The following is a 14,103-nucleotide window of genomic DNA, read 5'->3' on the forward strand; positions in this document are numbered from 1 at the left end:
AAATATAAATTATTTATTTTAATAATTAAATAATAAAGTTAAAATTATATATCAATTAAAAATATAATTTAATGCTTAGTTTATTTTATTTGTGAGTTTTTATATTTATTATTTTTATATGTTTTAAATTATAATATATTTTTAAATTTATTATTAAAAAGCATTTTTTTGGAACAAGAGGACTAATCTTCCTAATGAATTTGACAAGTACCAAATATGTGGACATTCTCTCACATCTTAAGTTTTTTTTTTGTATATTTTCAAATGATATGATTCCCTCCGCATGAATTCAAGTTAATATTTAAATTGTAATATAATTAATAACTTAAAATTTATTTTATTTAAAATATATAACTAAATTAAATTTTTTTAAAATGTGATGGATTTACCCAAATTCAATAAAACTCAAATGGAATGAGTGAGATTTAAAAATATAAATCGGTCAATATTAAATTCTAACTCGCTCTAATAAAATGGTATCTGCCTAACCTTCTTTATATCAACCCCATTGGCCATATTCTTTGCCATGTTCGTGAAGCCAATGATCAAGTATTCAAGTTGAACCGTTGGTTCCATTGAGTTACTCATATGGTTGCGAGCCTTAGAGCCCCACAAGCTTTTTCTTGTTTGTTGAAATGATTTTTTCTTTCCATCCTTTCCTTGTTTGAATGATTAAATCCCTAAGAACAATATCATATAAGGTGTTGAAATCGTTCAATCTATATTTTTATATGTGGTAATTCAACCCTAATTTTAAATCCTTGGATTTTCTGGTTCAATTGGTATTTGCTTCTTGTTCCAAGAACTAATTTTATCTTAAGAATTTCAACACCATAGACATAAAACATATATGGGAACTAACTTGCAAAATTCAAAAATATTAATTCTCTCAAGTTAACCAATTGTTAGGTCATTAATCTTAACCGTTTATGTTTTTAAAAGATTAAAAATGACCGATCCATCATGGACCATTTTGCTTTTTGCCATTGATCCATGCTTGAAATTAAACCACCCATATAAATTAATCGCACTAATTAATATATAGCGATGTAGAGGATTATTTCTTTATCTATATAATCATATGACACTTGTTAATTTATATATTAAAAGATTAAGTGACCATTTAAGTAACACTTTATTTTTATACAAGTTTAGGTACCTATATTAATATATGGTATTTCTAAAAAGAATTTAAAATATATAGAATGAATATTATTTAACTATTTTAAAATAAATATTAGAAATTAAAATAATGATTTTAAATTTTAAAAGTGGGGATGTAAGCGAATATAAATAATCCACGAATCTAAATTAATAAAAGTTGACCCAATAAAAAATAATAAAAATCTTCAAGTAGTTAGGGTTAGTGATGCTTAGTACTTTCTCTTTCTCTATCACTACTCTCAAACTCGAGTAAGTAGTCATAAATTAGTGTTTTAAAGTTTATTTTGTATTAATGTTAGTTATTTAGATTGATAATAGTGTAACAAATCAACAAATATATTTTAAAATTTAGTTTATATCATTATTTTATAAGTTGATAATATTACATTTGCAACAAGATATCAAATGATTTAATTATATTTTAAAATACTTAAATTTTTACAAAAAAAAATAATTATGTTGACCCGATTGGCTCAATCCAATCTAACTCGTTCATAATTAGGTTGTGTTGAATTTTTATAATAAAAAGACACAAATCAGACGTGTTAAATTTTAATTAGATTAAACAGTAAATCCAAGTAAATTTGGTCTAATCCTAATCACTTATGCACGTTGCAATTTAAAATAATGAAAAATAAACAAAAATATTTTACAAGAATGATAATCGAAACTTCTTTATTTTATATAAACAAAAACAATAATTTTAGAAGATGAAAAAAAATCAATCCAGCATAAAAACTGGCTCAATTTATAAATATAAAAATATATTTAAGTCCAAAAATGTATTCGTCCCTCTTTTCACGTTGATGCTGAGAAACGAAATTTAATAGTCTTAATTTATTTGTTCATTTTTTGTATTAAATAGTGAAATGTATTCTTCCAAACTCTAATTATTTCTGGAATCACAGAGGGTATCACTTTTGTAGGTTCAAATACCAAACTTGCAGAAAAATTTAATCACTGAGCCAAAAACACGGCACTGGACTGGAGTCTCCGTTCATAAGCCGTAGCAAAACTAGAAAAATGTTTGTTACGTTTTTCGTAAAATTAGCAAATTTTAATGCACCATCAGTGTGTTGCGTATGCTACATGGAATCCATCTAGCTCTAATCGTAAAGGAAGATATTCGGCTCCCTACTTTCATTTTCTGCTTCTCCTATCTTTAAGCTTCCATTTCCCTCTATTTTTGTTTACCACATTAGTATGAAAGATGAAAGGTAAAACAACAGTTTGAGTTTTTTTAGTCAGAATTCGAATCTTAATCAACTTGCAAATTCAAATCTTAATCGCTTGATTAAACGACATGAGTTTCTCACTACTTATTATTAATTCAAGTTGATTAATGTGTTATTGTTATAATTTAATTAATTATTTTAAATATTAGTTGTCTACATATTTCTAAGAAAAAATTTGTCATCTACAATGGTCCTCTATTAAAATTAGAATATTGAAATTACTTATAACTCACTTTTTTCCCTATAAATTAAGTTATTACCTACCTTTCCAAATAGTAAAGATAGAATGTAGGGTCATAAGATTTTAATTTTCCATTTTAGTTTTCCATACAAATTTGTGTATAGTTAGTTACAAAGATTACTCTAGAAGTTGAAAACTAGAATTCTGGACAAGTTCCCCTTTTTGCTAGGGAAATTTCTTGCTTTTACATTAACTACGCTTGGCAAACAAGTATTACAAAGCTTTAGAGTGTGCCATTAAACTTTGCGTGACACTATAAAGTGAAGTAAAATATGTACCAATGAACGAGTGATTTTGTGGACCTACCTTTTATCCGCACTACAAAGCCATGAAATGAATTGAATATTATGAAATATGGAGAATCTAATAAAAAAATTACGCAGAATTTCCTTTAGTTGTTGCATGATCATATGATGCTGCAAGAATACAGACAAACTTATCTCTTATTAATCAAAATAATTTTAAAACTAGTGGGGCCATTAGAAACAGTTGCTTTGCTTATACCGTTTCTTTTAGCAAGGATTCAGCACAGAAGTCCTTTCAGATTATGTTAAATGTGAAAGTGGTCGATGTTCTTGCAATCAAAGATAGATCAGAAAGCTCATGTTCCACATTGTCATAATTAAGAATAGAACATTGGCCACAAGATAATGCCAACACTCTTCATCTGTATTATGACGTTTGTCTTAGCTCAATTATACGTAAACTGTTGTATAACACATTGTCACCAAAGCTCATTATGGTCATATAAATATAACATATGTGGTAGCCACCTTAAGCACAAAATATAGAAACCAAAACCTCAGAACACAAAACCATGGTGTCTCCAAGCCAACACCTGGCAATTTCAATCCTCCTATTATCACTTTCATTGGCAGCTTCAGCTTCACTTGAAGAGAACTTTGTCCAATGTCTCAGCTTCTATTCAGACAAAGCAGCTCCATTTTCCGCAACAATTTACACTCCGAAAAATGCTTCATTCACCAAACTCCTCGAATCCTCTGCACAGAACCTAAGGTATTTGGTGCCTTCAGCGCCAAAACCTGAGTTTATATTCACACCCTTAACTGATTCCCATGTCCAATTGGCAGTGACATGCTCAAAGAAACTTGGTATTCATCTGAGAGTTCGAAGTGGTGGCCATGACTATGAAGGACTCTCATATGTTTCCGAAGTTGAGTCTCCTTTCATAATTGTTGATTTGTCCAAACTTCGTGGTGTTGAAGTTGATATAGAAGACAACAGTGCTTGGATTCAAGCTGGTGCCACTATTGGGGAGGTCTACTACAGAATATATGAGAAAAGTAAAATTCATGGTTTCCCTGCAGGCCTTTGCACAAGCTTAGGTGTTGGAGGGCACATCACAGGAGGTGCATATGGATCCATGATGAGAAAGTATGGCCTAGGAGCTGACAATGTCCTAGATGCAAGACTAGTTGATGCCAATGGTAAAATCCTTGATAGGGAAGCCATGGGGGAAGATCTATTTTGGGCCATAAGAGGAGGTGGAGGAGCAAGCTTTGGTATCCTTCTTTGGTGGAAGATAAAGCTTGTTCCTGTGCCAGAAACTGTGACAGTTTTCACAGTTACAAGGAGCCTAGAGCAAGATGCAACCAAGATTGTTCATAGATGGCAGGAAGTGGCACCCTATATTGATAATGATCTCTTCATCAGAGTCATCATTCAACCAGCTAGTGTTGGAAACAAAAGTGAAAGAACCATCACAACATCTTACAATGCTCAATTCCTTGGTGGGGCTGATAGGCTCCTCCAAGTGATGAAGGAAAGCTTTCCTGAATTGGGTTTGACTAGAAAAGATTGCCTTGAAACTAGTTGGATCAAATCAGTGCTCTATATTGCTGGTTATCCAAGTGACACTCCCCCTGAAATTCTACTTGAAGGAAAATCCACTTTCAAGAACTACTTCAAGGCCAAGTCAGATTTTGTGAGAGAACCAATACCAGAAAGTGGACTTCAGGGATTGTGGCAAAGGTTGCTTGAAGAAGATAGTCCCTTGATGATTTGGAATCCTTATGGAGGAATGATGAGCAAGTTTTCAGAATCTAATATTCCCTTCCCTCATAGGAATGGAACACTCTACAAAATTCAGTACTTGTCTCTTTGGCAAGATGGGGACAAGAATGCCTCAAAGCATGTAGATTGGATTAGGAAGCTTTACAACTACATGACTCCTTATGTGTCCAAGTTCCCAAGAGAAGCATATGTGAACTACAGAGATCTTGATTTGGGAATCAACAAGAAGAACAGCACAAGTTACATACAAGCAAGTGCTTGGGGCAATATGTATTTCAAGGATAATTTCAATAGGTTGGTGAAGATAAAGACGAAAGTGGATCCTGATAATGTGTTTAGGCATGAGCAGAGTATCCCACCACTTCCAGTTTCAAGTATGAGTCTAAAAGACAAGAAATGCAAGACCTGGGAATGAGGCAGCACAGTGTCGATGGTGTCATTTGGCTGGTTTCTTTAAATTTATCATGGAGTTGATTAGCTGATTTAGATGAATAAAGGGTACATTTGGATTTTGTTATGTTTTTGGTCATTTTAATGTTGTAAACACTGTTGAAGTGCTTAATCATTGCTATCTTTGTGGTTGTGTATGTGACAAGATTTCAGGTGACAAGTGTTGTTTCGCTTGCAAGAGCTGTGTAACTAGTAACGATAGGACTCTTAAATACAATACGGTGTGACAGATGGAATGCACATTTTAAGTGCAATGAAACTTGTTCCTATTATTTTTAGGTGATTTTGCATAACTTATTATGAATTGTGTCCCATTTTGTCCTTGAATAAATTTCAGAATGGGAGATGTTATTTCTTCTATCTTCCAAATTTTAATTTTAATTTTAATTTATTTTCTTATATCTTTGTTTTTCTATTTTCTAGTTAATAAAAAGTTAAAAGAGGGTTAGAGTTTTATTAGACCAAAACAATTAAACAACAACCCAAAAGAAAGTCTTGAAGAGTCTTGAGTTTGTAACATAAAAAAAAAAAAAAATAAATAAAAATAAAAATAAAAAGAGGATCAGAAGAATATATAAGAGGCTTTTTGCCCCATTCTTTAATTTAGAGTGTTGTCATGACTTATGCATGTGATTTTCTTTTATCCCTCGCTAAAAGTCCTACAGACACAAAAAGAAAGATTAAGGTGAAATTGAAACCTCACATTTTTTCAAACGTCAATGAAGTTCTATCTTCTTTTTTTTATCTTTTGTGATCCTTTAGTTTTCTACATTGTTTATATTATTTTTCCTTAATGTTTCTTAAGATTTAATTATCCTTAGGAAGATTCTTGATCTATTCGATAGGTCAGTACAAATTTTCTTTACAGGTGTGTTTATTGTTCAGTGATACAAATCTAGTAATGTTTTATGATAGAAATAGTCATTAGATTCACATTAAGGATTTCAATTCAAAATACTTATTTCCATTTAATTTCACGAAATTAAGGTTATTAATTAAGGTTGAAGGTTTAATCGTTTTATAAAATTAAGATTTATATAAATTATAAAATACAGTAAACAAAATAAGAAATCAAATCGAGTTAAAAATCAAAATTAGAAATTAAAAGTGAAATAGAATAAACATTAATCCCAACAATTTTTCCAATTTCATTAAGCATAATCAAAATCTCAAAAAAAAATCTATCATGTTTTTCTTTAAATCATAATCATTTGTTTTTCTCTAAATCAGTCATAAATTATTCTTTATTAGATGATTAGAGAGGATCTCCTAAATGACAATAATTTGACAGAAGATGATCCAATCAACTAATTTAGTCAATAACAAATATATGAAATGGACCAAATTCTTAAAAAGAAAAGTATAAAATAAATAGCATATAGACGAATGTATATGAAGAATTTGTAGAACAGTTGTTTAAGAGAAAATATCGAACAAAAATATATATCATTATCTAATGTAGACTCATACTTTAATGATATAAATTAACTATTTCTTATGATCCCCACTACCATGTCACACAATTGTCTCTTTTCTCTTAGGGCCGGCGTGGCTAAGGTAAGGCAATTGCTTTAGGCCCAATTTTTTTAAAATAAATTAAAATAATTAAATATAATTTAAATAATTAAGTAATAGATTTTATATTATTATTATTATCATTATTAATATATTAATATGAAAGATCATATAATTATTTAATATATATACACTTAAATATGATTATAGAATTATTAATTTGAAATTTTTTATTATAATTTAATAAGCTATATTACATTTGTTTTGAATTTTAATTAAAAAAATGATATTGAAATTAATATATAATTTAATAAGCTATATTACATATTTAAGTCTTTTATATAAAAATAAAATTTGAAAAATAATTAATCACAAGTATTTTGATTTTTGACTCATATAATAATGTTTATTCTATATAATTAAATTTTACAATAAATAAATACTTTTGAATATATAAATTATATTGTAACTAAAATTTGTGATAAATAAATGCTTTTGAGCATATAAATTATATTTTTGGTTTATAATAAATAATTTATATTTTTATATAAGGTTATTTTTAAATACTGGTAATTTTTTGAAAAAATAAAATAAAATTCAATTTACAAATAAAGATAAAGATGAATCGAAAGAGATAAGAGCTTATAAAAATCACCAAGAAACTCTCGTCAAAGAAAATTATTTCAAATTGCCCCGGTTAAAAAAATTAAAAATATTCTTGTTTAAGATAATTATTTTGAAAATTCAAAGGTGCTTTATAAAAATTCTAAAGTTCAAAAATAATCATTTTAATTTATATAGAGAAGATATGAATATTTCTAAAAATATAAAAATAAATCTTTTATCATAATAAATGTGTATTTGTAATCATTTAATTATGGAAAAACAATTAATTATTGTGTTAAAATTTTATAAAACCAATGAATAAAGATATTATTTTTCATAAGAATTAAAAATAAAAATACGATTAAAATTGATATCTTTATAGTAGTTGCAAAAGCATTATTTCTAAAAGTTAATAATAATTTCTTGGACAATTACAACGCGTTTATAAGTGATGATTTAGCGTGAATGGAAGAGATGATTTGCAAATAATTGAAAATTTCTGAGTTGTTTGAAAGCAGCAATTTGTGAGAATTATAAAATAAATAGAAATAAGTCGCACTAAAATAATTATCTACTAAAATGAAGTATATTACTTGAAATTTCATAAATTTTCATTCGTCCGATATTCGTTCATTTACTCATATCTTTGAGTGTGTTTGGATTACCGTTGAATTTGAAAAAAAAATCAATTGAACATGAAAGTTACAATTAATAACTTTTTCATTTAGTGTTTAAAAATGTGTGAAATCTCACTTGTCTCGTTTGTAAGCAAGTTTCCAAACATGCACTTCATCTCGTTAGACAACAAAACTTAACATAATCAATTATGTTATAATTATAATAATATATAATTAATTGCTATAATCAATTTATGTATTTTCATGTTCAAATAATTTAACCAATTATATATTATTATAATCATTTAACATAATCAATTATATGTATATATATATATATATAAACAATTGTATATACAATTTATATTTATTTATTTATTAAAATAAATAATTTGAAATAAAAATATTACAATAAAACATTTATTATTTATTATTTAAAACTAAATAATATTCCTATATATATGTATATGTTTGCAATAATAATATATTTTAATTTCAAAAATACTATTTAAAATTATAATTTCTGCTTATTCCTATTTTCATCCTACCGAACTATAATTTTCACTTAATCTCCGTTTAAATCATTCCTCGCCTATTACCGCTCATTCATTCCCTTCAAAATTTTCCCGTCCCCCAAACATAAAAAAAGGTTAACTTACCTTAACCCATCGCAATAACGACAATAGTGGAGTAAAGTACTTAAGTTACAGCATAAGGGACGTGCAAAAGGTGAGCTTTCCATCATAAATCAATCTGATACAAGAAATCAATTTTTACAGAATGTGTAATTATAGAACTTTGGCATCACAAAATTGACAAACGATGGCACGCTAACACCCCAGAAAACATCATTGATTGTGGGGGGAACAAATAATAAATTAGATAAATAAATAAAGACAGGAATTCCTGAATTTGCTATTATTTTAACCAACGAACATATGCTACCCTTGACAAGAATTTACAAACTTTTGTCATCCATTTTTGTTGGAGGAAGTGTTCCAAAAACCTTATCCCATAGTGATGAAGTGATCCCAAAGCCTTTATCCTGGACCCGAAAGTGATGGTTCAAGTGGTACTTCTGCAGAAAAATGAGAAAAAGGTTATTGAAAGTTGCCTTTAGCTTACAAGATGGGCATGATTTCTAGTATATGATACCTTCACAGGAAAGGTGCAACCATAAAAGAAGGGATAGGAGAAAATGAACATTTGGCAGGAGAAATTCTAGCAAGTTGCAACAAACTATTAGTGTAAAATTATGTGACAAATTAAATAACGTGGGTCCCACCATGCCCTACTTCCTATTCAACGAGTCTTGATTTGAATTTTCAAGAATGTGTTGGAAACTGTGTACAGTAAATATGTTCCTTGCATTCCTCTGTTCGGCAGAGTCTTGCAATTAAATCTGCTCTGTACAAGTGACTTTGCATTTCCTTGAAAGTATGACAAAATTATGTTTCAGATATAGAAAGATACAAACATCTTCTATACAGGATATGTTCGCCCCAAAACACAAAATGGAAGATTGCAAAATCTACAAAAATTAAACTCTTGCTCCTATGAAAAGTAGGACCGAGGACCCAAATCCCTTGACAATACACATTAACCGTATCTCCCAAATAACTATGTTCTTTTTCAGCGATTTATACTAGAACAAGCTGATTTTGTTTAGCAACATATATCGAAGCAATGCAAATGGTCATTTAATCGTCACACAGTTGAAGATAAGTGTTTCTACCTTGAGATTTCGGGGCACTTCAGTCTTTGGCTGACCATGGTGCAAGTAATAGTGGGTGCAATCATAAATTACATAACCCAATAACCCACCTCCAAACAAAGCAGGCGCAGTTGAAGGGGTTGATATAAGCTTCACCAAGTTCCAGAACTGGACACAGCAGACAAAAACACTAACATCACTTCATGAAACCTTAAACCATGTCTGAAGAAATTATCTCTAAATCTTACCAACATCGGCATATATGTATGTTGCATACTAATCAAATAATTTTATCAATTGTCAAGTTTTACGGTCATTTTCAAAAGTAAGCTACAATTTGTGATATACATGGATGGAGCCACTGTTGTGACTTCAGCAAAGCAACAATTTCTTTAAGATTTTCTAAAACAACTATCAAGAAATTGAGGGTATAAACATGGCAGCACTTTAAAAGATCCCTTCAAACATAAAAACTAAATATATTTCAAGCTTAATGAAAACTTAAAATTCTATCTGCTACACTTGTACTTCACTATCGTATCTAAAATAGTTTATATATAACTTTTACTAACTATTACACCACTCAATATTCTTTAATTAAATGTAAATTTTTCAAAACTTACCGTTAGATTGAAAATTTCTTACTCTTAGATTATATATACAAAAATTTATATTAATTCAAAATAATTTGATACCTCATTCTTATAGAACAAAATTGACATAATATATTTATTTAAAAATATACTAAAATATGATTACCTTCAAATTGTTATTTAATTTTAACAAAATTTTATATAATATACAAGGTAATATGAAATTATAATTCAATGTTGGATCGACAAAATTTACATTTAATATAAAATTATTAAATGGTGATATAGTTAGTAAAAGTTAAACCGATATCATTTGAACCTTCCTCATACATATAGATAGATAGATATAAAGTTCATCAAAAACCAATGCATCAATAACCTTGTTGACCAGTTGTTACAAGAAAATTTCAATGTGACACTTCACTTTTTAAAAAAGTAATTTGGTGAATATTTGTTGTAAGGTAAGCGTGTCATGACTCAGGTGAGAGGATCAAATTTCACCTACAAAATTCAAATGGATAACTAAATTAAAAATAATAAAAACAATCTTGACCGAGTAATTTGGTGAATATTTGTTTTAAGGTAAGCGTGTCATAACTCAGGTGAGAGGAGCAAATTTCACTCGCAAACTTCAAATGGATGACTAGATTAAAATAATAAAAATAAGCTTGACCATACATATGTAGTTGTATGGTCGAAATTAACCTCTCACACTTTACAATCCCACTAGAAATGTTACCTTGTTATAAGAACAAAATTGTATTGTAATGGTAACATGAGGGAAAGAGAGGTTCCAAAGTGAACAAATTGAAAAAAATCAATGACTTGCATAAGTGGATGTAACAATATAAGGACAAAAACTTCAATTAAGCCAAAACACTATTTAGATAGTAGAGGGAAAAAGGAAAAAAGAATGAAGTTACTCCTTTGATCTTTCCGGTATAGGATGCACGCATGGTAAAAACTTAGATGAAAATTTAAATTCCAATTCTCTTCTCAGTCAATAGAGTATGGAAAAATGCAGTATATAGAATGAGGGGAAAGAGATACCGGCATCAATAGTATAGCTGTTGCAGCAGGGGGAAAAACGAGTCTCAAGCCATCCATGGGGTGCTTATGGTGGCAGCCATGGAGAAGATAATGCAAGGTATTTCCCCTAAAGCAGCATTCAATCCCCAAAAATAAGGAAATAAAAGTTGTGTTATTCAAACCAATAAGTTAACAAAAGTAGATATAGTTAAACACAATTACACACGAAAATTAACATATGGTTTCACACTGCAGAATGGAAAGGGAAGGAGAGGGATCTAACCAGTAGGTCTTTGTTTTAATGTGGAAAAGAAATCGGTGCAATGAGTATTCAATCAATGTCCAAACAAAAATGCCAAGAACCACCATTAGAGCTAAATGAGGACAACTGAGGCCCATTCGTACAGAGTTATATATACACCAACATACAACTGGCAGCCAAATGACTGGTATTGCCCACCAGACTGTGCGGGTTAGGAACTGTTCAAAGTAGTAACAAGTCAACAACACAAGAAATTTTTTCAATGTATTATTAGAACTTAAATTTAAATCATCATCTGTTTGTAATGTGGTTAATATTAAAAGAATTAAACGTAGGATCATAATCATAAAATTTGTTGCTTATCACCAACAGAAAGCTACGAAACCAGCAATGTTCTATGCTAGTAAATGTTACACTTAAAAGCATCAACAAGGGGAAAACATAACTCTAGCAGTGATGGAATGCTGAGCAATGTTGTAAAATAAGCATTATAGTGCCGCCATAACACTATAAAGTGGCGTTTTTCAACCCCTCCACCATAGGCAATTTGTGAAGGGAGGCCCACTATGGCGGCACAATAGGCTACAATGGCACGTTTACATGGTAGAATTTTGACCTTCCACCATATTCCACCATTGATAACCTTGAGAATGGCCAGGAGAAAATAGGATAAGAACCTATTCAAGACAAGAGATGACTGAAAGTTGCCTGATAAAGATTAATCGTTAATCAAGTGAGAAGAAAACCATCAGAAAATTCATGAAAAAAGTAGAACAAGTGGAAGATGGTCAAAATAAAAAGGCAGAAGAGCTTAAAGAAACCATTGAAGAAAACCTTGCTCTAGATGGTTTTTAAAAAGACGTGGTCTTAGATTAAGCCAATGGCATTAATTATTCCAAATAGCCAATCCATCTTGGTGAGCCCAGGCTTGGTTGTTGCAGTTTTATCCGCAGTTAAAGCACATACCTCCAGAACATCATTTTCAAAGTAACGGGGGCCTTCCTTGCTAACAATGGGCTGGTGAATCCACTCTTCATAAGCTTCTTCAAGATGTCCAACCTTTAAAACATTGAGAATTCGATCAGACTCAATAAGAGATTGCTTGGTATACAAAGTCCAAAGTGCCCATTTTTTAACTCAATTTAAGTTCATACATAAACAGAAACAGGACCTATTTGAAAATTCAAAGTACAAGAAGACAGAGCATGAAATACATGTTTGAAAGAAAATCTCAAGCAGTTTTGCCTTTACCTGGAAAACAAGGGCCTTATTCAAATCAACTACAAAGTTCTGCTTCTGCACAACCATCTTGGGACTGAATTCAAAGACAAGAAAAAAATGTTAACACTTAACAGGAAGTAAGTTTAATGATAAAAACAACAATGTTGTGAAACTAAAAGCATACTTATATGCATCACTCGTCACATGCAATATGCATTAGGAAACAGTCACAAATATTGTTTTATTTTGCCTTCCTGACGGCATTGATTTTAACCTTTCTTGTAGGGAAAAAGCTAGGAAGGCGAGTCGTCAAAAAGAATAACTAAACAATTCATTTTTAATACGCTTATTTGGTTATAGACTTATAGTGCCACATTGCAAAAAGACTCTAGTTATCATTGCTTCAGGCCAAAGCTTACGTGGTAGTTTCTCTAAGCACTATTGCACGCTGCTAACTTGCAAGACAATGATAAGGCACACCGCGTCTTTTTAAAAGGAATCGGACCCCTAAAACACCCTTACAGCTATCAGAAACGACCAGCGTCGTTTTCATCCATCTTAAAACATGCCAAACTCCTTAACATCAACGTCAACGAAAAAGCTAGCAATAATTTCACATGCATGAACACCCCCCAAAATTCATAACCTTTCAAATAAAAAAATAGTGTCAAAAATAAAATTAAAAAATTAAAAATAAATAAATAAATAAACATTTAGTTTTCCTCAACAATCTGCATTTCTCATAACACGGCACAGATAGCAATTATGAAGCAAATCCTAAAAAATAACACGTTTGCGCGTATACATTCCAACTAAAAAATCAGCAAACAATCAACAATGCCAGCAATTAACACGCATCCGGATCCAATTGAGCAGCTAATTGAAGTAGTAAAACCTCTAAAATCGTAACAAAAGCACACATGCTTGAAAGCCGGCACAAGATAAAGGTGAAATCACGCACTCCCTTGGCAATGGTTAAACGAAACACATTCCAGATCTGGAAATAGCAAGAGCAAGCGAGAGGAGAAAACAAACCTAGAAGAAGAAGACAATGCGGCGGAAATGAAAAGGAAAGCGCGTGTGCGTGCGTTTCCGTAAGAAACGTGAAAGCGCCGTACGGACACAGCACCTTCCTCGCCGCAATGCACCCTTCTTCTCCACGTCGAGCAACGGAAAGGAATAGGGAAGCGGGCGCGCGTTGCTGAGAGTTTAGAAAGCGTGATAGAAGGAATCTTGACCGTTCATCAACGAATATCTCTTTGCGTTGGATTCTAGCCAGTGACAGCCTGGCACCAGGGGCGGGCTCGCCTGCGGGAATGCTCACGTGCGATCAAAACTATGTGCGCTGTTTGGATGACGTGGCGATAATCCACTGGACTGAGAGAAGCCCAGTTTGCGCATTGGTTTCTCGGTCTTTCTCGG

The 14,103-nt window shown here is 30.9% G+C and overlaps 2 protein-coding genes across 6 annotated transcripts; one reads left to right on the top strand and one right to left on the bottom strand.

The window, feature by feature from the left end:
• The first annotated feature begins 3,318 nt into the window (after positions 1 to 3,318).
• On the top strand, positions 3,319 to 5,479 carry LOC109811441 (monolignol oxidoreductase AtBBE-like 13). Its single transcript, XM_020375196.3, has one exon. The coding sequence runs from the start codon at positions 3,458 to 3,460 to the stop codon at positions 5,087 to 5,089; it is 1,632 nt and encodes a 543-aa protein (XP_020230785.1). The 5' UTR covers positions 3,319 to 3,457; the 3' UTR covers positions 5,090 to 5,479.
• Positions 5,480 to 8,579: 3,100 nt separating this feature from the next.
• Positions 8,580 to 13,900, bottom strand: LOC109811457 (dihydroceramide fatty acyl 2-hydroxylase FAH1). Of its 5 annotated transcripts, XR_014429672.1 has the most exons (8): positions 13,717 to 13,900; positions 12,712 to 12,775; positions 12,427 to 12,519; positions 11,482 to 11,678; positions 11,220 to 11,325; positions 9,598 to 9,744; positions 9,018 to 9,292; positions 8,580 to 8,940 (listed from the first exon to the last, which is right to left on the bottom strand). XR_014429672.1 is itself a non-coding variant. In XM_020375215.3 (7 exons), the coding sequence occupies exons 2-7, from the start codon at positions 12,766 to 12,768 to the stop codon at positions 8,821 to 8,823; spliced, it is 720 nt and encodes a 239-aa protein (XP_020230804.1). In that variant the 5' UTR covers positions 12,769 to 12,775; positions 13,717 to 13,892; the 3' UTR covers positions 8,580 to 8,820. The 5 variants fall into 5 exon arrangements, 4 of the variants coding, with proteins under 4 accessions (XP_020230804.1, XP_029129827.1, XP_029129828.1 ...); XM_020375215.3 differs by lacking the exon at positions 9,018 to 9,292 and having other exon boundaries at positions 13,717 to 13,892; XM_029273994.2 differs by lacking the exons at positions 9,018 to 9,292; positions 13,717 to 13,900 and adding an exon at positions 13,577 to 13,649.
• Between the last annotated feature and the right edge of the window lie 203 nt (positions 13,901 to 14,103).

Source organism: Cajanus cajan, chromosome 1, assembly GCF_000230855.2.
Source record: "Cajanus cajan strain Asha chromosome 1, NIPB_CcT2T_4, whole genome shotgun sequence".
Classification (NCBI taxonomy): Eukaryota; Viridiplantae; Streptophyta; class Magnoliopsida; order Fabales; family Fabaceae; genus Cajanus; species Cajanus cajan.